Source organism: Bubalus kerabau, chromosome 11 (genome assembly GCF_029407905.1).
Source record: "Bubalus kerabau isolate K-KA32 ecotype Philippines breed swamp buffalo chromosome 11, PCC_UOA_SB_1v2, whole genome shotgun sequence".
NCBI lineage: Eukaryota > Metazoa > Chordata > Mammalia > Artiodactyla > Bovidae > Bubalus > Bubalus kerabau.
In genome coordinates, this window is record NC_073634.1 from 96,250,887 (window position 1) to 96,278,843 (window position 27,957).

At 41.3% G+C, this 27,957-nt stretch overlaps 1 protein-coding gene across 1 annotated transcript; it reads left to right on the plus strand.

Annotated features, from left to right (window-relative positions):
* Positions 1-1,629: 1,629 nt before the first annotated feature.
* Positions 1,630-27,667, plus strand: LOC129623512 (olfactory receptor 1J4-like). The gene is made up of 2 exons (XM_055541059.1): positions 1,630-2,126; positions 26,728-27,667. Exons 1-2 carry the CDS (start codon positions 1,630-1,632, stop codon positions 27,665-27,667), a joined length of 1,437 nt encoding a protein of 478 aa, XP_055397034.1.
* The last annotated feature ends 290 nt before the right edge of the window (positions 27,668-27,957 follow it).

Below are 27,957 nucleotides of genomic sequence, written 5' to 3' on the forward strand. Positions count from 1 at the left end.
AACTTGCTGGGCTTAGTGCTTTCACATACTGTATCTCATTTAACCCTCACAATAACCTCATGAACAAGGTACTATTATCAGATCTGAGGAACAGGATCATCCTTGCTCAGGGCACCCAGTGGGTAAGTGGCAGAAATGGTACTGATCTTGGGTCAGTCTGTGTCCAAGGCCCTTGGGATCAACCTCATCACCCTGCTTCTGTCTGAACAAGCCTCAGCCACTCTGGACAGAGATGATGAGATGTGTAAGCTCTTCTAGTGGTCCTAGAATATGTGCTCTAAAGGGGACTGAGGCTAGTGATGTGGGAATATGCAAGGGCCAGGCTTTACTCTGCCTGGGTCATTCTGTGATGCACGGGGAGGGGGTGGGGGGGGCTAGCTCTATGCTGTGGGTCCTTCAGAAGCCAAGGTGACTATGGTCACTTCTGCTTTCTAAGGCATCAACATTAACATCAAGATCACCTTCTCCTGGGATGCGTTTCTAAGGCATCAACATTAACATCAAAGTCACTTTCTCCTGAGACTCCTGGGACTCAGCCCTGAATTACCTCTCCAGGGGAAGGCAGGAAATTAGGTAAATAGCTCAGGCAGGCTCCTTATCTAATCAAAGCTCAGGGTTGTTTTCCTGCTGGTATTAACCTGGTTGGCGAATGGGGATATTCTTGCTCACTTTTCTGCTGCTCAGAAACAGGCATGAAACATTCAGAAGATCCTTAGGTCATGAGAACTTCTTCCTGTTTCTTAGATACTGGTTTCTTGCATAGCAAGTGAAGGCTCAGGAAACAGCCTTGAGCAGAGGTGTCTGAGCTCCCCAAGTATTGTCACAGGTCAGAGGAAGATGGAAAATCATCTCTTGACACTGAATGTATATGTCCATGCAGGAATGTGTGTGCACATATGTGTCTTTGTATTTGTATAGCTCAGTGTATTCAGTGGGTGACTGAATCGTGTATTGACTCTCTGTATTTAGGAAGGATTTAGATAGAATATAAAGGGCTGAAAAAATCTTCCTGGTAGTGTGTGTGTGTGTGTGTGTGTGTACACACACATGCTGCCTAGGTTTATGTTTGTGTGTTTTAATTGACTGCCTGACAGCATGTGTATCTGTGTGTATATAGTATGCACTTTTTTGTGGGTTGTGCTTTGTCTCAAGGCTAGGTGTGATGTTTATGTCTTGTGTTGTATGTATGTGTTAGTTTTTTTGAAAGTAACACAAATCCTGACTGTTTTTAACCTAGAATGAGTATAGGTCATAAAGTGAATGGATGTTGGTCTCTGAGGTCTATGATTTGTGTGTCTGTGTGTGTGTGTGACTACATGTTATTTTCTGTTCTATTCCCAGTGTTAAGAATAGTGTCTAGAATATGGTTGAACAAATGAAGATATTTACATTAGTCTCCTTTGAAAGAAAGTCTCATTTGCCACTGGAAATCTCATGCACTCCGTGACCAGAAGGATGCAGACAGAAAATTCCAGCAGGAAAATATGCAGTTTGTCTGAATTTTGATGCAGTCTCCAGGCAAAAAAAAAAAAGCACATGGCTGTAATGTACCCACAGTGACAACAATCACTATATTTCCGTCTTTGATATTTTCTACTCCTTTTATCCCCAGCAGAGATTAAGAAGAGAATGAGGAGGGAGAACCAGAGCAGCCTGTCTGAGTTCCTCCTCCTGGGGCTTCCCATCCAGCCAGAGCATCAGGGTGTGTTCTTCGCCCTGTTCCTGGGCGTGTACCTGATCACGGTGCTGGGCAACCTGCTCATCCTCCTGCTCATCAGGCTGGACTCTCGCCTCCACACCCCCATGTACTTCTTCCTCAGCCACTTGGCCTTCTCTGATGTGTCCTTCTCATCTGTCACTGTCCCTAAGATGCTCGTGAACATGCAGACTCAAGATCAATCCATTCCTTATGCGGGGTGCATAGCACAGATGTATTTTTTCCTACTTTTTGTTTGTCTTGACAATTTCCTTCTTGCAGTGATGGCTTATGACCGGTACATGGCCATTTGTCAGCCACTCCACTACACCACCATCATGAGGGAGGGGTTGTGTGTCTTACTGGTGGCTGGATCCTGGTTCTTCTCATGTGTCCATGCCTTGCTGCATACTCTCCTTCTGTCCCGACTGTCTTTCTGTGCTGACAATAACATCCCCCATTTCTTCTGTGAACCAGCTGCCCTCTTAAAGTTGGCCTGCTCAGACACCTCCCTCAATGAGTTAGTTATCTTCACTGAGGGGGGTGTGTTTGCCCTCTTGGCATTGAGTGCTATTTTGGGCTCTTATATTCACATTGGAGCCACCATCCTGAGGGTCCCATCCATCAAGAGAATCCGCAAAGCTTTGTCCACCTGTGGCTCCCACCTCTTTGTGGTGTTTTTGTACTATGGGACTGTTGCAAGGATTTACTTCTTTCCTTCAGCAAACAATTCCAAAGTCAAAGACACAATTGATTCGCTTATGCATACTGTGGTGACACCCATGTTAAACCCCTTTATCTACAGCCTGAGGAACAGAGACATGAAATCGGCCCTGGGAAGTCTTTACAAGAAGGGGATTATTTTTGCCAAGTAACAGTTACCCACTAAAGGATGCTTTCAGAGACATGTCCTGAAAAATTGTGTAGGCGACTGCAGTAGATTGCAAAAAGGGCCACAATATTTTGCAGCCCTTCCTTCCAAGTGAGAGTTTATTTCCCTACCCATTGAATCTGGGCAGGACATGTGATTTATTTTGATTAATAGATTCAGTGAAAGTGAGGTTGTGAGTGTCCTAAGCCCAGGTAGATTGTGTTCCTGCCACTCTCAGAACCTTGAGATCTCCAGGTGAACCAGTCCAAGTTGGACTGTGTGAAGATGTGGGACCACATGGAGGAGAAGCAAGGTGTTCCAGCTATCAAGCAATCTGTTCCCAGGTGACCTGGCAGGTGACTACAGAGGTATGAGTGAGTCCTGATAGCTCAGTTGGTAAAGAATCCACCTACAATGTGGGACACCTGAGTTCGATTCCTGGGTTAGGAAGATCCTCTGGAGAAGAGAAAGGCTACTCACTCCAGTATTCTGGCCCGGAGAGTTCCATGGACTATACAGTCCATGGGATTGCAAATAGCTGGACACAACTGAGTGACTTTCACTTTGCTGAGAACAGTTGAACCTAGCCTAGACCAAAAGCACCATCCAACTGAGCACAGTTCCAGCCCAAATCGCCAGCTCATGGAAATGTCATGTAAACAAGTGATTGTTGTTAAGTGACTAAGTTTTGGGATGGTTTGTTATGCAGCCAAAGCTAACTGATACTGATACGCCCTTGTCTCTGGTACCCATCAAACTTTCCTTGATTTCAATGGTCCTTCCTCCTTTTTGGTTTCCTCTACTTGGATTGTGTTCCCTGCCTATTTTTCTAGAATCCACTGACTTTACAACCTCATGGATATTGTAACTCATGGCCTTAGCTTTAGGTATGTCTCTTGTCTTCACTATTTTTAATAACCTTTGGAATCTGGCATTACCAGCAACTCTAATTTTGTTAAGTCAACATCTTAAATTGCTGCCTTATCTATTTTAATGACTTACTGTAGTATCGACATACATGGACTTCCTTTTTCTGAGGAAAATAGTACATATTATATGTTTCCTCTCTAAGAAGGGAAGCAATTTTGGCTATGATTAGAGGTCTGAAAAATATTGCATTTTTGTGTGTTACACCTACTTTCAGTTCAGTTCAGTCGCTCAGTCATGTTCAACTCTTTGTGACCCCATGTACTGCAGTATGCCAGGCTTCCCTGTCCATCACCAGCTCCTGGAGCTTATTTAAATTCATGTCCATTGAGTCAGTGATGCCATCCTACCATCTCATCATCTGTCGTCCCCTTCTCTCCTGCCTTCAATCTTTCCCAGCATCAGGGTCTTTTCCAATGAGTCAGTTCTTCGCATCAGGTAGCCAAAATATTGGAGTTTCAGCTTCAGCATCAATCCTTCCAATGAATATTCAAGACTGATTTCCTTTAGGATGGACTGGTTGGATCTCCTTGCAGTCCAAGGGACTCTCAAGAGTCTTCTCCAACACCACAGTTCAAAAGCATCAATTCTTCAGCGCTCAGCTTCCTTCACAGTCCAACTCTCACATCCATACATGACTACTGGAAAAACCATAGCTTTGACTAGATGGACCTTTGTTGGCAATATAAGGTCTTGCTTTTTAATATGATGTCTGGGTTGGCCATAGATTTTCTTCCAAGGAACAAGCATCTTTTAATTTATGGCTGCAGTCACCATCTGCAGTGATTTTGGAGGACCCAAAAATAAAGTCTCTCACTGTTTCCATTTTTTCTCTATCTATTTGCCTTGAAGTGAAGGGACCAGATACCACGATTTTAGTTTTCTGAATGTTGAGTTTTAAGCCAACTTTTTCACTCTCCTCTTTCTTCTTAATTTACTGACACTGAGTTGTGGTTAGGACTCTATGCTTTCGCTGCCAAAAGCATAGGATCAATCTCTGGCTGGGGACTAAGATCCCACAATCTGTGGGGCACAGCTGAAATAAAAAAAAGAAAAGAATTTTCAAATGTGATATGCTACTTCCTTTTTTTTTAAATTTTTTTAATTTAATTTTATTTTTAAACTTTACATAATTGTATTAGTTTTGCCAAACATCAAAATGAATCCGCCACAAGTATACATGTGTTCCCCATCCTGAACCCTCCTCCCTCCTCCCTCCCCATACCATCCCTCTGGGTTGTCCCAGTGCACCAGCCCCAAGCATCCAGTATTGTGCATTGAACCTGGACTGTCAACTTGTTTCATACATGATATTTTACATGTTTCAATGCCATTCTCCCAGATCTTCCCACCCTCTCCCTCTCCCACAGAGTCCATAAGACTGTTCTATACATCAGTGTCTCTTTTGCTGTCTCATACACAGGGTTATTGTTACCATCTTTCTAAATTCCATATATATGCATTAGTATACTGTATTGGTGTTTTTCTTTCTGGCTTACTTCACTCTGTATAATAGGCTCCAGTTTTATCCACCTCATTAGAACTGATTCAAATGTATTTTTTTTCATGGCTGAGTAATACTCCATTGTGTATATGTACCACTGCTTTCTTATCCATTCATCTGCTGATGGACATCTAGGTTGCTTCCATGTCCTGGCTATTATAAACAGTGCTGCGATGAACATTGGGGTACACGTGTCTCTTTCCCTTCTGGTTTCCTCAGTGTGTATGCCCAGCAGTGGGATTGCTGGATCATAAGGCAGTTCTATTTCCAGTTTTTTAAGGAATCTCCACACTGTTCTCCATAGTGGCTGTACTAGTTTGCATTCCCACCAACAGTGTAAGAGGGTTCCCTTTTCTCCACACTCTCTCCAGCATTTATTGTTTGTAGACTTTTGGATCGCAGCCATTCTGACTGGTGTGAAATGGTACCTCACTGTGATTTTGATTTGCATTTCTCTGATAATGAGTGATGTTGAGCATCTTTTCATGTGTTTGTTAGCCATCTGGATGTCTTCTTTGGAGAAATGTCTATTTAGTTCTTTGGCCCATTTTTTGACTGGGTCATTTATTTTTCTGGAGTTGAGCTGTAGGAGTTGCTTGTATATTCTCGAGATTAGTTGTTTGTCAGTTGCTTCATTTGCTATTATCTTCTCCCATTCTGAAGGCTGTCTTTTCACCTTGCTAATAGTTTCCTTTGATGTGCAGAAGCTTTTAAGGTTAATTAGGTCCCATTTGTTTATTTTTGCTTTTATTTCCAATATTCTGGGAGGTGGGTCATAGAGGATCCTGCTGTGATGTATGTCAGGGAGTGTTTTGCCTATGTTCTCCTCTAGGAGTTTTATAGTTTCTGGTCTTACGTTGAGATCTTTAATCCATTTTGAGTTTATTTTTGTGTATGGTGTTAGAAAGTGTTCTAGTTTCATTCTTTAACAAGTGGTTGACCAGTTTTCCCAGCACCACTTGTTAAAGAGATTGTCTTTAATCCATTGTATATTTTTGCCTCCTTTGTCAAAGATGAGATGTCCATATGTGCGTGGATTTATCTCTGGGCTTTCTATTTTGTTCCATTGATCTATATTTCTGTCTTTGTGCCAGTACCATACTGTCTTGATAACTGTGGCTTTGTAGTAGAGCCTGAAGTCAGGTAGGTTGATTCCTCCAGTTCCATTCTTCTTTCTCAAGATCGCTTTGGCTATTTGAGGTTTTTTGTATTTCTATACAAATTGTGAAATTATTTGTGCTAGCTCTGTGAAGAATACCGTTGGTAGCTTGATAGGGATTGCATTGAATCTATAAATTGCTTTGGGTAGTATACTCATTTTCACTATATTGATTCTTCCAATCCATGAACATGTTATGTTTCTCCATCTGTTAGTGTCCTCTTTGATTTCTTTCACCAGTGTTTTATAGTTTTCTATATATAGGTCTTTAGTTTCTTTAGGTAGATATATTCCTAAGTATTTTATTCTTTCCGTTGCAATGGTGAATGGAATTGTTTCCTTAATTTCTCTTTCTCTTTTCTCATTATTAGTGTATAGGAATGCAAGGGATTTCTGTGTGTTGATTTCATATCCTGCAACTTTACTATAGTCATTGATTAGTTCTAGTAATTTTCTGGTGGAGTCTTTAGGGTTTTCTATGTAGAGGATCATGTCATCTGCAAATAGTGAGAGCTTTACTTGTTCTTTTCCAATTTGGATTCCTTTTATTTCTTTTCCTGCTCTGATTGCTGTGGCCAAAACTTTCAAAACTATGTTGAATAGTAATGGTGAAAGTGGGCACCCTTGTCTTGTTCCTGACTTTAGAGGAAATGCTTTCAATTTTTCACCATTGAGGATAATGTTTGCTGTGGGCTTGTCATATATAGCTTTTATTATGTTGAGGTATGTTCCTTCTATTCCTGCTTTCTGGAGAGTTTTTATCATAAATGGATGTTGAATTTTGCCAAAGGCTTTCTCTGCATCTATTGAGATAATCATATGGTTTTTCTTTTTCAATTTGTTAATGTGGTGTATTACATTGATTGATTTGCGGATATTGAAGAATCCTTGCATCCCTGGGATAAAGCCCACTTGGTCATGGTGTATGATCTTTTTAATGTGTTGTTGGATTCTGATTGCTAGAATTTTGTTAAGGATTTTTGCATCTATGTTCATCAGTGATATTGGCCTGTAGTTTTCTTTTTTTGTGGGATCTTTGTCAGGTTTTGGTATTAGGGTGATGGTGGCCTCATAGAATGAGTTTGGAAGTTTACCATCCTCTGCAATTTTCTGGAAGAGTTTGAGCAGGATGGGTGTTAGCTCTTCTCTAAATTTTTGGTAGAATTCAGCTGTGAAGCCATCTGGACCTGGGCTTTTGTTTGCTGGAAGAATTTTGATTACACTTTCAATTTCCGTGCTTGTGATGGGTCTGTTAAGATTTTCTATTTCTTCCTGGTCGAGTTTTGGAAAGTTGTACTTTTCTAAGAATTTGTCCATTTCTTCCACGTTGTCCATTTTATTGGCATATAATTGTTGATTGTACTCTCTTATGATCCTTTGTATTTCTGTGTTGTCTGTTGTGATCTCTCCATTTTCATTTCTAATTTTATTGATTTGATTTTTCTCCCTTTGTTTCTTGATGAGTCTGGCTAATGGTTTGTCAATTTTATTTATCCTTTCAAAAAACCAGCTTTTGGTTTTGTTGATTTTTGCTATGGTCTCTTTTGTTTCTTTTGCATTTAATTCTGCTCTAAGTTTTAAGATTTCTTTCCTTCTACTAACCCTGGAGTTCTTCATTTCTTCCTTTTCTAGTTGCTGTAGGTGTAGAGTTAGGTTATTTATTTGACTTTTTTCTTGTTTCTCGAGGTGTGCCTGTATTGCTATGAACTTTCCCCTTAGGACTGCTTTTACCGTGTCCCACAGGTTTTGGGTTGTTGTGTTTTCATTTTCATTCGTTTCTACGCAAATTTTGATTTCTTTTTTGATTTCTTCTGTGATTTGTTGGTTATTCAGCAGCGTGTTGTTCAGCCTCCATATGTTGGAATTTTTAATAGTTTTTCTCATGTAATTGAGATCTAATCTTACTGCATTGTGGTCAGAAAAGATGCTTGGAATGATTTCTATTGTTTTGAATTTACCAAGGCTAGCTTTATGGCCCAGGATGTGATCTATCCTGGAGAAGGTTCCATGTGTGCTTGAGAAAAAGGTGAAATTCATTGTTTTGGGATGAAATGTCCTATAGATATCAATTAGGTCTAACTGGTCTATTGTATCATTTAAAGTTTGTGTTTCCTTGTTAATTTTCTGTTTAGTTGATCTATCCATAGGTGTGAGTGGGGTATTAAAGTCTCCCACTATTATTGTGTTATTGTTAATTTCCCCTTTCATACTTGTTAGCATTTGTCTTACATACTGCGGTGCTCCCGTGTTGGGTGCATATATATTTATAATTGTTATATCTTCTTCTTGGATTGATCCTTTGATCATTATGTAGTGTCCTTCTTTGTCTCTTTTCACAGCCTTTGTTTTAAAGTCTATTTTATCTGATATGAGTATTGCTACTCCTGCTTTCTTTTGGTCCCTATTTGCATGGAAAATCTTTTTCCAGCCCTTCACTTTCAGTCTGTATGTGTCCCCTGTTTTGAGGTGGGTCTCTTGTAGACAACATATGTAGGGGTCTTGTTTTTGTATCCATTCAGCCAGTCTTTGTCTTTTGGTTGGGGCATTCAACCCATTTACGTTTAAGGTAATTACTGATAAGTATGATCCCGTTGCCATTTACTTTATTGTTTTGGGTTTGAATTTATACACCGTTTTTGTGTTTCCTGTCTAGAGAATATCCATTAGTATTTGTTGGAGAGCTGGTTTGGTGGTGCAGAATCCTCTCAGCTTTTGCTTGTCTGAAAAGCTTTTGATTTCTCCTTCATACTTGAATGAGATCCTTGCTGGGTACAATAATCTGGGCTGTAGGTTATTTTCTTTCATCATTTTAAGTATGTCTTGCCATTCCCTCCTGGCTTGAAGAGTTTCTATTGAAAGATCAGCTGTTATCCTTATGGGTATTCTCTTGTGTGTTATTTGTTGTTTTTCCCTTGCTGCTTTTAATATTTGTTCTTTGTGTTTGATCTTTGTTAATTTGATTACTATGTGTCTTGGGGTGTTTCGCCTTGGGTTTATACTGTTTGGGACTCTCTGGGTTTCTTGGACTTGGGTTATTATTTCCTTCCCCATTTTAGGGAAGTTTTCAACTATTATCTCCTCAAGTATTTTCTCGTCATCTTTCTTTTTGTCTTCTTCTTCTGGGACCCCTATGATTCGAATGTTGTAGCATTTAATATTGTCCTGGAGGTCTCTGAGATTGTCCTCATTTCTTTTAATTTGTTTTTCTTTTATCCTCTCTGATTCATTTATTCCTACCATTCTATCTTCTAATTCACTAATCCTATCTTCTGCCTCTGTTATTCTACTATTTGTTGCCTCCAGAGTGTTTTTAATTTCACTTATTGCATTATTCATTATATATTGACTCTTTATTATTTCTTCTAAGTCCTTGTTAAACCCTTCTTGCATCTTCTCAATCCTTGCCTCCAGGCTATTTATCTGTGATTCCATTTTAATTTCAAGATTTTGGATCAATTTCACTATCATTATTCGGAATTCTTTATCAGGTAGATTCCCTATCTCTTCCTCTTTTGTTTGGTTTGGTGGGCATTTGTCCTCTTCCTTTATCTGCTGGGTATTCCTTTGTCTCTTCATCTTGTTTAAATTGCTGAGTTTGGCGTGTCCTTTCTGTATTCTGGCAGTTTGTGGAGTTCTCTTTATTGTGGTGTTTCCTCGCTGTGTGTGGGTTTGTACAGGTGGCTTGTCAAGGTTTCCTGGTTAGGGAAGCTTGTGTCGATGTTCTGGTGGATGGAGCTGTATTTCTTCTCTCTGGAGTGTAATGAAATGTCCAGTAATGAGTTATGAGATGTCTATGGTTTTGGGGTGACTTTGGGCAGCCTGTATCTTGAAGCTCAGGGCTGTGTTCCTTTGTTGCTGGAGAATTTGCTTGGTATGTCTTGCCCTGGAACTTGTTGGCCCTTGTGTGGTGCTTGGTTTCAGTGTAGGTATGGAGGCGTTTGATGAGATCCTGTCAATTAATGTTCCTTGGAGTCAGGAGTTCCCTGGGGTCAGGGTTTGTACTTAAGCCTCCTGCTTCCAGTTATCGGTCTTATTTTTACAGTAGTCTCAAAACTTCTCCTTCTATACAGCACCATTGATAAAACATCTACGTTAAAGATGAAAAGTTTCTCCACAGTGAGGGTCACCCAGAGAGGTTCACAGCGTTACATGGAGAAGAGAAGAGGGAGGATGGTGTTAGAGGTGACCCAAATGAGATGAGGTGGAATCAATAGTGGAGAGAGTGGGCTAGCCAGTAGTCACTTCCTTATGTGCACTCCACAACTGGACTGCTCAGAGATGTTCACGGAGTTATACAGAGAAGAGAAGGAGGAAGGAGACAGAGGTGGCCCGAAGGATAAAAGGGGGAAATGAAAAGGAGGGAGACAGATCCAGCCAGCAATCAGTTCCCTACGTGTTCTCCACCATCTGGAACACACAGAAATTCACAGAGTTGGATAGAGTAGAGAGGGGTTAGGGAGGAGATACAGGCGACCTGGTGGAGAGTCCAAAGGGAGAGAGAGCAGTCAAGCCAGTAATCTCATTCCCTAGTGAAAAATGGGTCCTGAAGATTGGGTTCTTAAAGGTACAAAATTGGTAACAAATACCTAAAAGCAAAAATTAAAAATCTAGAGTAGAGTTTGGAATTTCAAAAATACAATGTTAAAAAAAAAGAAGAAGAAAAATTAAGAGAGAAAACCAACAAACCAACAAAAACAATGTCGCAAAAATTATAAAGAAAATACAGGTACAAAATTGATATCAAATACCAAAAAGCATAAATTAAAAATCTTGAGTAGAGTTTGGAATTGCAGATATACGATGTTTTATAAAAGAAGAAGAGAAAGAAACAGAGGGGGAAAAAAATGTCACAGAGATTATAAAAAAAACTATAGGTACAAAATTGATAACATATACCATAAGGCTAAAATTAAAAATCTAGAGTAGAGTTTGGAATTTCAAAAATACAATGTTAAAGAAAAGAAGAAAAAGAAAAAAAAAACAAAACACGGTCAAAAAATATAAAATATATATATGAAGTTTGCTGAAGAAGAAAAAAAATAGGGTCTTTTTTTTTTTTTTTTTGCAAAGTAATAGGTTATAAAAGTGAAAAAGGACACTAGAGGACTTAAAATTTTTTTAAAAAAAAATTAAAAAAAAAGAAAAAAAGATTGATCGTAAAAATAGTAAAAATATATCTAGGTCTTTCTCTGGTTTTGTTGTGAGTATTGTGGGTTCAGTTCATTTTTGGCTAGTTCCTTGGTCCAACTTATATTTCCCAAGATCTATAGACTCCTTCCTATGTAGTCTGTAGTAACCACAGGGTTTTAATCTATTGCCTGTAGCTTCCAAGGCATTTCCCTCTGTTATAGCTTCTTCTGTTTGCTGGTCTCTTCAGTGTCTGGTTTCCACCCTGACCCAAAGGGGACGGTGGAGGACACTTTTTTTTTTTTTTTTTTTTAATTTAGGCTCACTTGTTCAGTCGCGCTGTGGGGAGGGAGGGAGGGATGCTGCAAACAAATAACACTGGCGTGCACTCGCAGTGCCTCAGCCACACTGGGTCTGCCCCCGCTCAGGGCGCGTGTAGCCTCCCTGCCCACACTGCTCAGGTTGTTCCGCCGGGAACAATCAGAGGCCGGCCCTGGGCTGAGCTCCCAGGTCCAAGCCGCTCAGGTTCAGGCACTCGGGTAGTCCTCAGAGGCGCAGACTCGGTTGGGCCTGCATTTTGTGCTCTTCCCAGGTCCGAGCAGCTCAGGTAATGAGGTGTTTGGTGAGCGCCAATGCTACGACTTATCGCCTCCCCGCCACTCGGTTATCTGGGTGTAAAACCGGTGCACCTTCTCAGGCAGATGTTGACCGTCCAGACCCCCAAGAAGTTTTAGTTAGCAAAGAAGCCTGCTTACAGTTTTATAGATAGTGTCTCTCTGGGGCTGTGATTGCCCCCTTCCGGCTCTGGCTGCCTGTCACCGGAGGGGGAAGGTCTGCAGCCGGCTATCTCTGTTCAGTCCTTTGTTCCGTGCGCAGGCCTGGCGGTGTCTTAGGTTAGGGCTGGCTTTTCGCGTGGTAGATATCCCACAGTCTGGTTTTCTAGCCCAAATTATTTCGCTCAGATAGCGCTCAGGACATTTGGGCCAGATTCTTACTCTAAGCAATGCAGCCTGCGCCGCGTTTCCCTGCCCAGCCCCCGCTTGCTAATGGCGTGTGCAGGCGTCTGCGCTGCTTCTCCACTGGGGGAGTTACCGTAGGGCTTGCAATCTGCGATTTTTAATTGTTTATTTATATTTTTCTCCCTGTTATGTTGCCCTCTGTGCTTCCAAAGCTCAGCACAGATTTGGCAGTGAGAAGGTTTCCCGGTGTTTGGAAACTTCTCTCTTTTTAAGACTCCCTTCCTGGGACAGAACTCCGTCCCTCCCTCTTTTGTCTCTTTTTTTGTCTTTTATATTTTTTCCTACCTCCTTTCGAAGAGTTGGGTTGCTTTTCTGGGTGCCTGATGTCCTCTGCCGGCATTCAGAAGTTGTTTTGTGGATTTTACTCAATGTTTAAATGCTCTTTTGATGAATTTGTGGGGGAGAAAGTGTTCTCCCTGTCCTACTCCTCCGTCATCTTGGCTCCTCCCTCTGCTACTTTCTTTAGAATAAAATTCCTTACATTTAAGTTTAAATCAAGGTGTGTGGTGTATTGTTTTAGATAAATAAAGTCATAAAAATAGCTAAGATGAAATTTAATAATTCATAGTGTGTAATATGGAGAAGGCAATGGCACCCCACTCCACTACTCTTGCCTGGAAAATCCCATGGATGGAGGAGCCTGGTAGGCTGCAGTCCATGGGGTCGCTGAGGGTCAGACACGACTGAGCGACTTCACTTTCACTTTTCACTTTCATGCATTGGAGAAGGAAATGGCAACCCACTCCAGTGTTCTTGCCTGGAGAATCCCAGGGATGGCGGAGCCTGGTGGGCTGACATCTATGGGATCGCACAGAGTCGGACACGACTGAAGCAACTTAGCAGCAGTTAGCAGCGGCAGTGTGTAAAAATTCTCATGTGGAAATTATTAAAGAGATTGGAATACCAGACCACCTGACCTGCCTCTTGAGAAATCTGTATGCAAGTCAGGAAGCAATAGTTAGAACTGGACATGGAACAACAGACTGGTTCCAAATAGGAAAAGGAGTACATCAAGGCTGTATATTGTCACCCTGCTTATTTAACTTATATGCAGAGTACATAGTGAGAAATGCTGGACTGGATGAAACACAAGCTGGAATCAAGATTGCCAGGAGAAATATCAATAACCTCAGATATGAAGATGACACCACTCTTATGGAAGAAAATGAAGAAGAGCTAAAGAGCCTCTTGATGAAAGTGAAAGAGGAGAGTGAAAGGGTGACTTAAAATTCAGTATTCAGAAAACTAAGATCATGTCATCTGGTCCCATCACTTCATGACAAATAGATGGGGAAACAATGGAAACAGGGAGAGACTTTATTTGGGGGGGGGGGGGCTCCAATATCACTGCAGATGGAGACTGCAGCCATGAAATTAAAAGACGCTTACTCCTTGGAAGAAAAGCTATGACCAACCTAGACAGCATATTCAAAAAGAGAGACATTACTTTGCCAACAAAGGTCCTTCTAGTCAAGGCCATGTTTTTTCCAGTAGTCATGTATGGATGTGAGAGTTGGACTGTAAAGAAAGCTTAGCTCCAAAGAATTGATGCTTTTGAACTGTGGTGTTGGAGAAGACTCTTGAGAGTCTCTTGGGTTGCAAGGAGATCCAACCAGTCCATCCTAAAGGAAATCAGTCCTGAATGTTCATTGGAAGGACTGATGCTAAAGCTGACACTCCAATATTTTGGCCACCTGATGAGAAGAACTGACTCATTGGAAAAGGCCCTGATGCTAGGAAAGATTGAGGGCAGGAGGAGAAGGGGATGACAGATGATGTGATGGTAGGATGGTATCACCGACTTAATGGACATGAGTTTGAGTAAACTCCAGGAGCTGGTGATGGACAGGGAAGCCTGGCATGCTTCAGTCCATGGGGTCACAGAGTTAGACATGACTGAGTGACTGAACTGAACTGAGATTAGGATAATGGCAGGAAAAGTAGTAAAAATTCAGTAGACTGTGATTAGCTGTAAGTTAGGATCAACAGGAGTTGTTGACTAATTGGAAATGAGAGGAGCATGAAAGATAGAGTCAAAGATGCCTACATTTGGATTTAACAACATGGAATTGTCATTACCTACAATGGTAATTGTAACTGTGAGCTTCCCAATGGTTCAGCAGGTAAAGAATCTGCCTGCAATGTAGGAGACACAGGAGACATGGGTTTAATCCTTGGGTGGAGAAGATCCCCTGGAGGAGGAAATGGCAACCCACTCCAGAATTCTTGCCTGAAAAATCCCATGGACAGAGGAGCTTGGCAGGCTACAGTCCATGGGGTCACAAACAGTCAGATATGACTGAGCATGAACAAGATAATGACAACAGCGGTAATGAAACAAATTGTGTATGCATGTGTGAGCAGCTGAAAGTGGTGTCTCTAAACAATAAAAAGATAATAAACAAAATGCCAGACAATGTTAGTAGCGCAGATGGTAAAGCATCTGCCTGCAATGCAGGAAACATAGGTTCAATCCCTGGCTTGGGAAGATTCCCTAGAGAAGGAAATGGCAAACCACTCCTGTATTCTTGACTGGAGAATCCTGTGGACAGAGGAGCCTGGTGGGCTACAGTCCATGGGGTCACAAAAAGTCGGACATGACTAAGTGACTAACACAGATAATGTTCTAAGCACATCATGTGCTTCAACTCATTTACTCTTTTAAACTACCTTAAGGGGTGAGGGGGTTCGACTGTTACTCTTACTGAGCAATTTTAATGACAGAAATGGTGCCACCATGGCTTATCTAAACTGGAAATGAAGATGAAAAAACACTGGCAAACATTACACAGAGACACTGTCCACAGATAAATATTTGAGGGTTTTCAGATACTCCATAATTTTCCCTAATGACCCAGTTGGCCAGGCATTCTTATTTTTTCTTTCCTTTCTGTGGGTATGCATCCTGTTTTTGCCATTTCAATGATAGCTGACTATTATTTGTTATTTCTTATATTTTTTAGCAGGCTTTCAAACTAAACTAAGTGTATCTGAATTAATTTTTGCTACCATTTAATGGAAGAGAAAAATATCTGATCTTATAGCCATATCTATAGGCCCCAATGATACTAATTGTAATCCTAAAACTAATAATTGCACTTTGTTTTATATTCTAAATTTTTTTAAGTTTTATAGATTTTTAAAAATATAGAAATATTTTTAACCCATATCTATCCATATGAATTAGCTAGGCCCTAAGGTAGCAAAGGGGCTTCCCAGGTGGCACAGTGGTAAAGCATCTGCTTGTCAATGCTGGAGACCCAGAAGACATGGGTTTGATCCCTGGATTGGGAAGATCCCCTGGAATAGGAAATGGCAACCTGCTCCAGTATTCTTGCCTGAAAAATCCCATGGACAGAGGAGTCTGGTCACCTGCAGTCTCTAGGGTCACAAAGAGTGGGACATGACTGAGCCACCAAGAACACACACATAGAAGGTAGCAAAAATTAGCTACTGTCACTAAGAGGTCCCGGACCCCACAAGAGACAGAAAGGATTTCAAGAAAAGGGCGTGAAAATGTTTTAGACAATATTTCCCTATAGAGCCTTACAGAACTCGTTTCTTGATTTGATTAAGTACATACAAGATGCTTTTCCTTCACAATCATAAAGAGTGAGTTCATACCTACAAGTTACCATAGCAAGACATTTGTGTCTTCTCAATGTATATTTCTATATAATCAAATGACCTTCTTGTCATTACTGTATTAAAAAAAAGAATTTACCTTTAGGGATATTCATGCCTTTCTTCTCAAGTATTCAAAATAAATTCTCAGTTCCTCATATTTTATTAATAGCCCTGTGTGGTAACTGACCAGGAGGGCACTAAGACACTAGTTCTGACCATTGTGTGGTGTTGTGTGCAGAATATATATGTTTAGGGACCAAGGTGTGGAAGTAGGTTTGGGCTGTCTACCATAACCCTGGTGGCCACTGACAGGAGACATAAAGATACAAACACTTTATTCTCACTCTTAAAGGTCTTTTTTTTTTAAGTGTAAGAAACAGACATTTTGTAAAACAGGTTCCATACAAATAATATAGCTAGCAGTCATAAGTAAGAATTCAGCTAAGAGCATCCATTAGGTGCAGCCCAGTATATCCCAGGTCATCTTAGTTTACTCTGTACCAATCCTTATCTTTCAGGGAAATTACATATTGGCATTGTCCATAAGGTACACAGCCTAGTTTCCTAGTATTACTAGACTGATTATCCTTAGTATGATTTAATTGTTCACTACATAGAGGAGGCTTTAAGCTTAAATTACCATAGCCTGGTGTTATTTACATAAATCCATCCCATAATTGTGGGAGATTTTATTCCTTGGCTGAAACTTTGCTTGTTGTTCTGATTGAGCTTGAGTAATAGAAGAAAATATTTTTATGGCCAGGGTCAGAGCAGGAATTATTAATTGGCCACATGAAGGTAGTCCATTTAGTGATATCAACAGTGACCTGAACATGACTATAATTTTTCTTTTGAAGTAAATTTCCTCAGGGCCAACCAATTAGAGCCTTGGAGTGGAGATATTCACCAAGCTAACCCAGAAGTGCTAGACACAGGTAATTGGTCACAAACCCAACAACTGGATTGATTTACAAAACTAGCATAGGATCAATGCACTGGTCATAACAAACACCCTCTTCCAACAACACAAGAAAAGACTCTATACATGGACATCACCAAATGGTCAACACCAAAATCAGATTGATTACATTCTTTGCAGCCAAAGATGGAGAAGCTCTATACAGTCAGCAAAAACAAGACCAGGAGCTGACTGTGGCTCAGATCATGAACTCCTTATTGCCAAATTCAGACTGAAATTGAAGAAAGTAGGGAAAACCACTAGACCATTCAGGTATGACCTAAATCAAATCCCTTATGATTATACAGTGGAAGTGAGAAATAGATTTAAGGGCCTAGATCTGATCAAGAGAATGCCTGATGAACTGTGGACTGAGGTTCGTGACATTGTACAGGAGACAGGGATCAAGACCATCCCCATGGAAAAGAAATGCAAAAAAGCAAAATGGCTGCCTGGGGAGGCCTTACAAATAGCTGTGAAAAGAAGAGAAGCAAAAAGCAAAGGAAAGATATAAGCATCTGAATGCAGAGTTCCAAAGAACAGCAAGAAGAGATAAGAAAACCTTCTTCAGCGATCAATGCAAAGAAATAGAGGAAAACAACAGAATGGGAAAGACTAGAGATCTCTTCAAGAAAATCAGAGATACCAAGCGAAGAGTTCATGCAAAGATGGGCTCGATAAAGGACAGAAATGGTATGGACCTAACAGAAGCAGAAGATATTAAGAAGAGATGGCAAGAATACACAGAAGAACTGTACAAAAAAGATCTTCACGACCCAGATAATCACGATGGTGTGATCACTGACCTAGAGCCAGACATCCTGGAATGTGAAGTCAAGTGGGCCTTAGAAAGCATCACTATGAACAAAGCTAGTGGAGGTGATGGAATTCCAGTTGAGCTCTTTCAAATCTTGAAAGATGATGCTGTGAAAGTGCTGCACGCAATATGCCAGCAAATTTGGACAACTCAGCAGTGGCCACAGGACTGGAAAAGGTCAGTTTTCATTCCAATCCCAAAGAAAGGCAATGCCAAAGAATGCTTAAACTACCGCACAATTGCACTCATCTCACACGCTAGTAAAGTAATGCTCAAAATTCTCCAAGCCAGGCTTCAGCAATATGTGAACCGCGAACTTCCTGATGTTCAAGCTGGTTTTAGAAAAGGCAGAGGAACCAGAGATCAAATTGCCAACATCCGCTGGATCATGGAAAAAGTGAGAGAGTTCCAGAAAAACATCTATTTCTGCTTTATTGACTATGCCAAAGCCTTTGACTGTGTGGATCACAAGAAACTGTGGAAAATTCTTCAAGAGATGGGAATACCAGACCACCTGACCTGCCTCTTGAGAAATCTATATGCAGGTCAGGAAGCAACAGTTAGAACTGGACATGGAACAACAGACTGGTTCCAAATAGGAAAAGGAGTACATCAAGGCTGTATATTGTCACCCAGCTTATTTAACTTACATGCAGAGTACATCATGAGAAATGCTGGGCTGGAAGAAACACAAGCTGGAATCAAGATTGCCGGAAGAAATACCAATAACCTCAGATACGCAGATGACACCACCCTTATGGGAGAAAGTGAAGAGGAACTAAAAAGCCTCTTGATGAAAGTGAAAGTGGAGAGTGAAAAAGTTGGCTTAAAGCTCAACATTCAGAAAACGAAGATCATGGCATCTGGTACCATCACTTCATGGGAAATAGATAGGGAAACAGTGGAAACAGTGTCAGACTTGATTTTTTTGGGCTCCAAAATCACTGCAGATGGTGACTGCAGCCATGAAATTAAAAGACGCTTGCTCCTTGGAAGGAAAGTTATGACCAACCTAGATAGCATATTCAAAAGCAGAGACATTACTTTGCCAACAAAGGTTCGTCTAGTCAAGGCTATGGTTTTTCCTGTGGTCATGTATGGATGTGAGAGTTGGACTGTGAAGAAGGCTGAGCGCAGAAGAATTGATGCTTTTGAACTGTGGTGTTGGAGAAGACTCTTGAGAGTCCCCTGGACTGCAAGGAGATCCAACCAGTCCATTCTGAAGGAGATCAGCCCTGGGATTTCTTTAGAAGGAATGATGCTAAAGCTGAAACTCCAGTACTTTGGCCACCTCATGCGAAGAGTTGACTCATTGGAAAAAACTCTGATGCTGGGAGGGATTGGGGGCAAGAGGAGAAGGGGACGACAGAGAATGAGATGGCTGGATGGCATCACTGACTCGATGGACGTGAGTCTGAGTGAACTCCGGGAATTGGTGATGGACAGGGAAGCCTGGCGTGCTGCGATTCATGGGGTCGCAAAGAGTCGGACACGACTGAGTGACTGAACTGAACTGAACTGAAGCCTATGGTAGAAAAATATTTGATTCATATGCAAAGATCTAAGAAGTTAAGAAGACATTATAAATGATCATATGAGTCATTTCAAGGATCTTGGGCAAGGTTTTTACTAAGAAGAATTGGATTAATAGATTAAATCAGAATTCATTGATCAGTTAATTCAGTCATCTTTCAATATGAGTCCTATATCAGTGTCAATGATCCTAGATGTAGTTATATATTTTTGGAAGACACAGAGGTAATAATGTCAAGAGCTGATGTTTATGTTGCACTTACAGTGTGCTTTAACATGAATCATCCCACTTAATCGCAATAATAACTTCAAGATGACAATGCGGTTATTATCTGCACTTTACAGCTGATGAAGCAGGGCTGCACTTAATTTGCTTAGGGCCAACAGTTAACTGGCATAGCCCAGACCCAGTTCTTCCGATTGATGAGCCCAAGGACTCAATCTCCTGCCTCTACACTCTCTAGAAAGGCTCCCCTCCATGCTCTGGAGTCTTTCCCAAGGGAGAGAAGGTTCCTGCAGGATGTGAAGTCAAAGCTAGATTTGTGCTCATGTGGTAGCAAGTGTAAGTGGTGTCAGGGTTTGCAGGAGCCAGACTTTCTATACTGTTGGGGAAAACTGACCCAGTGCATTGGCAGCATTAGTCGTGGAGGATGACTAAGCCATTCCTACTTCCCAGCTGGAACTTGGAGCAGGCAGAGAGGAGCCCAGGGCATCCCTGAGGTCTGGAGAACCCTCTCAGGTGGCTTTAGAAGCTCAGCCCCTTCAGGCCCTGCACAGGCTCCTCCCCAAGGTCTGGTAGGGATTGGAGGCAATTAGTCAACTTTGACTTTTTCCTCAACTGGGAGCTGAGGGACGTCTTGGAATCCTCTCTGAGGCTTGTAAAATAGTCTCCTCCTGCCTGTAGCTCTAGAGTTCAAGAACAGACACAGGAAGCTCAGGAGGTTATGGGCTCACAGAGGCTTCCTTCTTACTTTTTTGTTTCTGGTGTTCTCATCAGAAGCTCAAGACTTGGGAAATTGCTTGGATTAGACAGTGCCTGAACTCACTAAGGAGTGGCACAGGACAGAGGGAGCTGGGAATTCTAGTGGGCAAGGTGTGTCTGTGTCTGGAAGTCTGCGTACCATCCCACATGGGTCTGTGTGGTGTTTCTTTGCTCCTTAATGTGGATATATGTATGTTTTCTTCATGAGTTGTGTGTGCGTGTGTATTTACTCTACATTTTATCTACAGGTAGTGTTCATTGGGGCCTTCCCTGGTGACTCAGTTGATAAAGAATTCACCTGCAATGTGGGAGACCTGGGTTTGATTTCTGGCTTGGGAAGATCCCCTGAAGGAGGGCATGGCAATGGACTCCAGTATTCTTGCCTGGAGAACCCCCAAGTACAGAGGAGCCTGGTGGGCTGCAGTCCATGGGGCCTCAAAGAGTCAGACATGATTGAGCAACTAAGTACAGCACAGCACATTATCTATTGGGTAGTTCTTCTTAGTGAATGGAGCCTGAGTGTCTCACTCATTGACTGCCTTCACCTGATCGGGTATATATCAGTGGGGGCTGAAAGTGAAAATCGCTCAATCGCATCCGACTCTTTGCAACCCCATGAACTGTAGCCCACCAGGCTTCTCTGTTCATGGAAATCTACAAGCAAGAATACTGGAGTGGGTTGCTGTTTCCTTCTCCAGGGGATCTTCCCCACCCAGGGATCAAATCTGTATCTCCTGCTTGGCAGATTCTTACTATCTGAGACACCAGGAAAGCCCTGGAGCATTTCATTTTTCAATGACGGTGTGTGACCATACATGTTGTTTGTTGCCTGACTGTGAAGAGGCCTGTCTGTGCCATGGTGTGCTTCTTGGATGATTTCTGTGTGATATGTGTAACCTTGTGTTTTTTTGTTATTTAATATGTGTGTTTGCATGTATGAGTCTCTATTCAGAGTTAGCATTTACATCTGATATGTGATTTTTATGAGTTACTGGTTGTTTTATGTTTGTGCTGAGATTATACAAGTGTTTGTGTATAGTTATATGGATTGTTTTATATTATTATTATTATTTTTTTTTACTTTACAATATTGTATTGGTTTTGCCATACATCAACATGCATCCACCACGGGTGTACACGTGTTCCCCATCCTGAACCCCCCTCCCACCTCCCTCCCCATACCATCCCTCTGGGTTATCCCAGTGCACCAGCCCCAAGCTTCATCTCACATATTCTTTGTGAATTTATTTTTATTAATCTTTGGGTAACTGATCTATAAGCCATAGTTACTGCCCTATAAGTCACAAGTGGTAAGAAATTGCAAATCAGTGTTTTAAGTGTGCACATGAATGTGTGTTTCATGTGCAAGTTTTAGGGGCTTTTGATTCACCCCATGAGCCCAAATATTCCCTTAACTGTCCTTCAACAGTAGCCGTAACACTGCAATGAATGGGGAAGGTTCACGTGCATTTCCAAAACCCGTGGGTAGCTGCCACATACTAACGGATATGAGTTCAGGGTCTGCACTGTGTCAGATCAGAGCCTAATCCTCAGTCTGGCCCTTAAATGTTTTTATGGTCTTAGGAAGTGATTGCAATTCTCTGAGGTTCAGAATCCTCCCTGGCAAAGAAGAAATAACTGTTCCTACTTCACAGTGATATTTTGAGGATTAAATGAGACAATACATACAAATTATTCAGCACCAAGCCTGGCACATAATTGGTACTCATTAACAAGGAGATATTTTTATTATGTTACTCCAAACCCCATGGATGTGTCACGGAGCTTCCTCTTTCACCATTGTCTGGTAAAAGAAGACAACAGGCTCATCCAAAGGCCCCATGTCATACTTCAAGATCAGGGTCTGACCTTTCCAGGGCTGATGGCCCGCTGCCTCTTTCACAAGATCCTACTTGAATCAAGGTTGCTGTTTGGTTCCTGTCATCTTGCTTTCTTCTGGTTTCTCGACAAGGACTGACCCAATGTGTGTTGGTGAGCAGCCACACTTCCCCATAAGGATCAAGTCACTGTCTTCTTTGGTGGCCGTGAATTAAAAAAAATTCAGTGCCCCTGATAGAGTTCATGGACCTGTTATTGAGTCCAAGCTCAATAAACCTGCTTGCCACATGACAGGTCAATAAATTGAGAGACAAATTTTTAGGGCAAGAAAAAATGACTTTATTTGGAAAGCCAGCAGGCTGAAAAGGTGGTGTTCCAAGGATACATCTTCCCCTAGTTAGAATTCAGGCTTCTTTTATACTGAAAGGGAAGGGGATGTGGTTGGTTGTTGCAAACTTCTTCATGTCTGAATCCTGTGTTTTTGCAGTTGTCCTTAGGTCAGGTCAAGATGTTCCCGTAAACCTCCAATAAGACAAATGCTATTCTCTGTTCTGCAACTTTTTAATCCCTATATGAATAGAAAAGTATTATCCTTTAAAGAACAGAGCCTTGAGAATGGGCTAGCCTTTATATATTTAAGGCTATAAGCAACTTTCTTTTTTTTTTAGTTGTTTATTTAACCATGCTGGGTCTTCATTATGGCACATGAGATTTTCAATCTTCATGGGATCTAGTTCCTGACCAGGGATTGAATCCAGGCCTTCTCCATTGGGGACCTGGAGTCTCAGCCACTGGACCACCAGGGAAGTTCCTGGGCAACATTCTTAGCTTGTAGCAAAAACAATAGAATACAAATGTCAAAGTAAATTAAATAGATCCAATATGGAGTCAAATTTGTTCTTTCCTCTTAGTCTCTAATGGGAACTCATTGTCCTGCTCCCCTACTTCAGGGAGAATGACAGTCTTGATTCCCTCTTTAGCTCCATGTGGTTAGTAATCCTTACATGTAACCTAACTTGCAAAGAAACATTAAACCTGGAATCCACCATGAAAGAGCTGAGTCACCTTAGGTAAGTCATTTATCTCTTTAGCTTCAGTTTTCACATCTATAAGATGAGGACATAACATTTGCCTTGTGTAACTAAGCAGTCCCTAAATATATAATTATTGCTTTGAGAGGTTAAAATCCATGTGAAAGTCCTTTGTAAACTGTATAATATGGAAATATGAGTGGTAAATTTTTCTTTGAGTTAGGAACATATTAGAGAAAGGTAGCTAACATAACATAGCTTCTCTGAAAATTCTAATTAATGAGGATATACTTTCTATGCAGAGTGGTTAAGAGATGGATTCTGGACAGAGAGACATATGTTGTGATTCCATCTGTTGCACTTAATGGTGTGTATCTTTGCACATTTAAGTAATGCACACTTGAGACTTCCTCAGTGATCCAGTGGTTAAGAATCTGCCTTCTAGTGCAGGAGATGCAGGTTCAATCCCAGATCAGGGAACTAAGATCCCATATGCTGCCAGGAAACCAAGTCTGCATGCCAACTGCAACAAAGACCCAGAGCAGCCAAAAAATAAAAAGCAAAGTAAATGTTACATACTTCTGCTTTCTTATGATTAAAATGTGTTTAATAATACTCATTTGTTAGAGTTATCATGAAGATTTAATTTGAAAGTACATGTAAAACACTTGGAATGGTGCTTGGTACTGTTGTTATTGTTGGCTTGGAGACCACTTTTTTTGTTTTTAATTTATATAGCTGTGCTGGGTCTTGGTTGCAGCATGCAGGACCTTTTAGTTGTGGCATGTGGGATTTTTTCTTTAGTTGTGGCATGTGAACTCTTTGATGAGGCATATGGGATCAAATTCCCTGACCAGGGATTGGACCCAGGCCTCCTGCATTGGTAGAGTGGAGTCTTGGCCACTGGACCACTAGGGAAGTCCCTGGACACTTTTTGATAACAGGGAATTTTAAGTGACTCAAAGCAAGTAGGATGCAGCCAATTATACTGAAAGCTTATGACAAAGCTTTAGCAATTCTCTTTCAGTTTAGGGACTCACACATCCTTTTGATGAGGAAATGACTGATACCTCTGACCTGGTGCCCTTTTCACATTTTTTAACATATTTATTTATTTTTAATTGAAGAATAATTGTTTTACAGTATTGCATTGTTCCTACCAAACATCAAGATGAATCAGTCATAGGTAAACCAGTGTCCCCTCCCACCCTTCTAGGTTGTTACCAAGGCCTGGTTCGAGTTCCCTGAGTCATACAGCAAATTTCCATTGGCTATCTATTTTACATGTGAAACAGTGTCAGACTTTATTTTTTTGGGCTCCAAAATCACTTCAGATGGTGACTGCAGCCATGAAATTAAAAGATGCTTACTGCTTGGAAGGAAAGTTATGACCAACATAGATAACATATTGAAAATCAGAGATATCACCTTGCCAACAAAGGTCCGTCTAGTCAAGGCTGTGGTTTTTCCAGTGGTCATGTGTGGATGTAAGAGTTGGATTGTGAAGAAAGCTGAGCGCTGAGGAATTGATGCTTTTGAACTGTGGTGTTGGAGAAGACTCTTGAGAGTCCCTTGGACTGCAAGGAGATCCAACCAGTCCATTCTGAAGGAGATCACTCCTGGGTGTTCATTGGAAGGACTGATGCTGAAGCTGAAACTCCAATACTTTGGCCACCTCATGCAAAGTGTTGACTCATTGGAAAAGACCCGGGTGCTGGGAGGGATTGGGGGCAGGAGGAGAAGGGGATGACAGAGGATGAGATGGTTGGATGGCATCACCGACTCAATGGACATGAGTTTGAGTAAACTCTGGGAGTTGGTGATGGACGGGGAGGCCTGGTGTGCTGCAATTCATGGGGTCACAAAGAGTCGGACACGACTGAGCAACTGAACTGAACTGAACTGAATGTATGTTTCCATGTTACTCTCGTCCTACCTCCCACCTTCTCCTTCACCCCACCCCCAGCCGTGTCCATAATTTTGTTCTCAACATCTGTATTTCCAATGTGCTGTGCTGTGTATAGTTGCTCAGTCATGTCCGACTCTCTGTGACCCCATAGACTATAACCCATCAGGCTCCTCTGTCCATGGGATTCTCCAGGCAAGAATACTGGAATGGGTTGCCATGCCCTTCTCCTGCTGCTCTGCAAATAGGCTCATCAGTACCGTCTTTCTAGATTCCACATACATGCGTTAGTATATGATGATTGTTTTTCTTTCTGACTTACTTTACTCTGTATAATAGGCTCTAGGTTCATCCACCTCATCAGGGCTGACTCAAATGTGTTCCTTTTTAAGGCTGAGTGATATTCCTTTGTATATACGTACCATAGCTTCTTTATCCATTCATCTGTTGATGGACATCTAGGTTGCTTCCATGTCCTAGCTATTGTGAATACAGCTGCAATGAATATTGGGTTACATGTGTCTTTTTCAATTTTGGTTTCCTCAGGGTGTATGTCTCATGGTGGTCTTATTTCTAGTTTTTTAAGGAATCTCCATGCTGTTCTCCATAGTGGCTGTATCAATTTGTGTTCACACCAACAGTGTGAGAGGGTTCCCTTTTCTCCACACCCTCTCCAGCATTTATTGTTTGCAGATTTTTAAATAATGGCCATTCTGACCAGTGTGAGGTAATATTTCATTATAGTTTTGATTTGCATTTTTCTAACAGTGAGCGATGTTGAGCATCTTTTCATGTGTTTATTAGCCATCGGTATGTCTTCTTTGGGGAAATGTCTGTTTAGGTCTTTTGTCCATTTTTTGATTGGGTTGTTTTCCTGGTATGGATTTGTATGAGCTGCTTCTATAATTTTGAAATTAATCCTTTGTCAGTTGTTTCATTTGCTATTATTTTCTCCCATTCTGAGGGTTGTCTGAGGTTAACCTTGTTTGTAGTTTCCTTTGCTGTGCAAAACCTTTAAAGTTTAATTAGATCCCACTTGTTTACTTTTGTTTTTATTTCCATTCACTTTTTTAATATAAATGTATTTATTTTAATTGGAGGCTAATTACTTTACAATATTGTATTGGTTTTGCCATACATCAACATGAATCCACCACGGATGTACAGGTGTTCCCCATCCTTAACCCCCCTCCCACCTCCCTCCCCATACCATCTATCTGGGTCATCCCAGTGCACCACCCCGAGCATCCTGTATCATGCATCCAATCTAGACTGGCGATTCGTTTCACATATGATATTATACATGTTTCAATGCCATTCTCCCAAATCATCCCACCCTCGCCCTCTCCTACAAAGTCCAAAACACTGTTCTATACATCTGGTTTGAACCCCGCTTAATATAAAGGTGCAAACTCCCTAAACATGGAGACTTCTCATGTCTTGTTCATTATTATGTGCTTAATATGGGATGAAGCTGTTTTTTGATAAATATTTATTGAATAAAGAATAATATCCTTTGGTTTTTTTGGAAAGAGACTTGGTTAATGTGAGGGTGTGATGCATTAAGAAAGCCAGAATGGGACAGACTGATTCATTCACCAACAATTAGGAGAAATAAAGAGAAAGGTAGCAAAAAGTAAGAATTTTCATACTAAAAAGGACATTATGATATTATGGAATGTTCACTGACATTTCCCACATTCTCCACTTTTCAGCAGAAATTAAGAAGAGAATGAAGAGGGAGAACCAGAGCAGTGTGTCTGAGTTCCTCCTCCTGGGGCTCCCCATCCGGCCAGAGCAGCAGGGCGTGTTCTTCGCCCTGTTCCTGGGCATGTACCTGACCACGGTGCTGGGCAACCTGCTCATCGTCCTGCTCATCAGGCTGGACCTTCGCCTGCACACCCCCATGTACTTCTTCCTCAGCCACTTGGCCTTCACTGATGTCTCCTTTTCATCTGTTACCATCCCTAAGATGCTCATGAACATGCATACTCAGCAACAATCTATCCTCTACGTGGAGTGCCTTTCCCAGATGTATTTTTTCATACTTTTTGGCTGTCTTGACAACTTCCTTCTTGCAGTGATGGCATATGACAGGTACGTGGCCATATGGCAGCCACTTCACTACACCACTGTCATGAGGCAGGAGCTGTGTATCTCATTGGTAGCTGTGTCCTGGTTCTTCTGTTGTATCCATGCACTGTTGCACACCCTCCTCTTGGTCCAACTGTATTTCTGTGCTGAAAATACCATCCCCAACTTCTTCTGTGACCTCCCTGTCCTCCTGAAGATGAGCTGCTCAGACATTTCCATCAATGAGCTGGTCATCTTTACTGAAGGAGGAATGCTGTTCATCTTGCCTCTGAGTATCATCTTGGGCTCATATATTCATATAGGGACCATCGTCCTGAGGGTCCCCTCCACTAAGAGACTCTTTAAAGCCTTCTCCACTTGTGGCTCTCATCTCTTTGTGGTATCTTTATACTATGGGACACTTGCTGGTGTTTACTTTTTCTCCTCATTATGGGACTCCAATGACAAATATATAGTTGCTTCAGTCATATATGCAGTAGTTACTCCCATGCTGAACCCCTTTATCTATAGCCTCAGAAACAGAGACATAAAACGAGCCCTAGAAATATTTCTCAATAGGGCTAACTTCTTGAAATGACAGTCGCTAAATCCTCTTATTTCAGCCATGAGCACAGTGAGATATATCTCCTAAAATTATTGTATGGTTGGCAACTTTGTGTAACTTCAAATGAATATACATTCTGCTGTCATGTTGTCGTGCTGTTAATATGCCAACAAAGTCCAGTTTGTTACTTGGACTCTTAAATATTCTTTATCTTCAATTTTTTCTGTTTGTTCCTCATCTCTCATAAAATATGCAGAAAAGTGTTATGCAAAACATTTTTATATTGTGTTGTTGAGGACACACAGATTTAGCATCATGATCTA

Bases quoted from the DNA above. Each gene is read 5' to 3' on its own strand.
- LOC129623512 (XM_055541059.1), top strand. From the start codon at position 1,630: ATGAGGAGGGAGAACCAGAGCAGCCTGTCTGAGTTCCTCCTCCTGGGG. The intron at 2,127-26,727 runs GTCTTTCTGTGC...AATTAAGAAGAG, and splicing joins ACTCTCCTTCTGTCCCGACT to AATGAAGAGGGAGAACCAGA.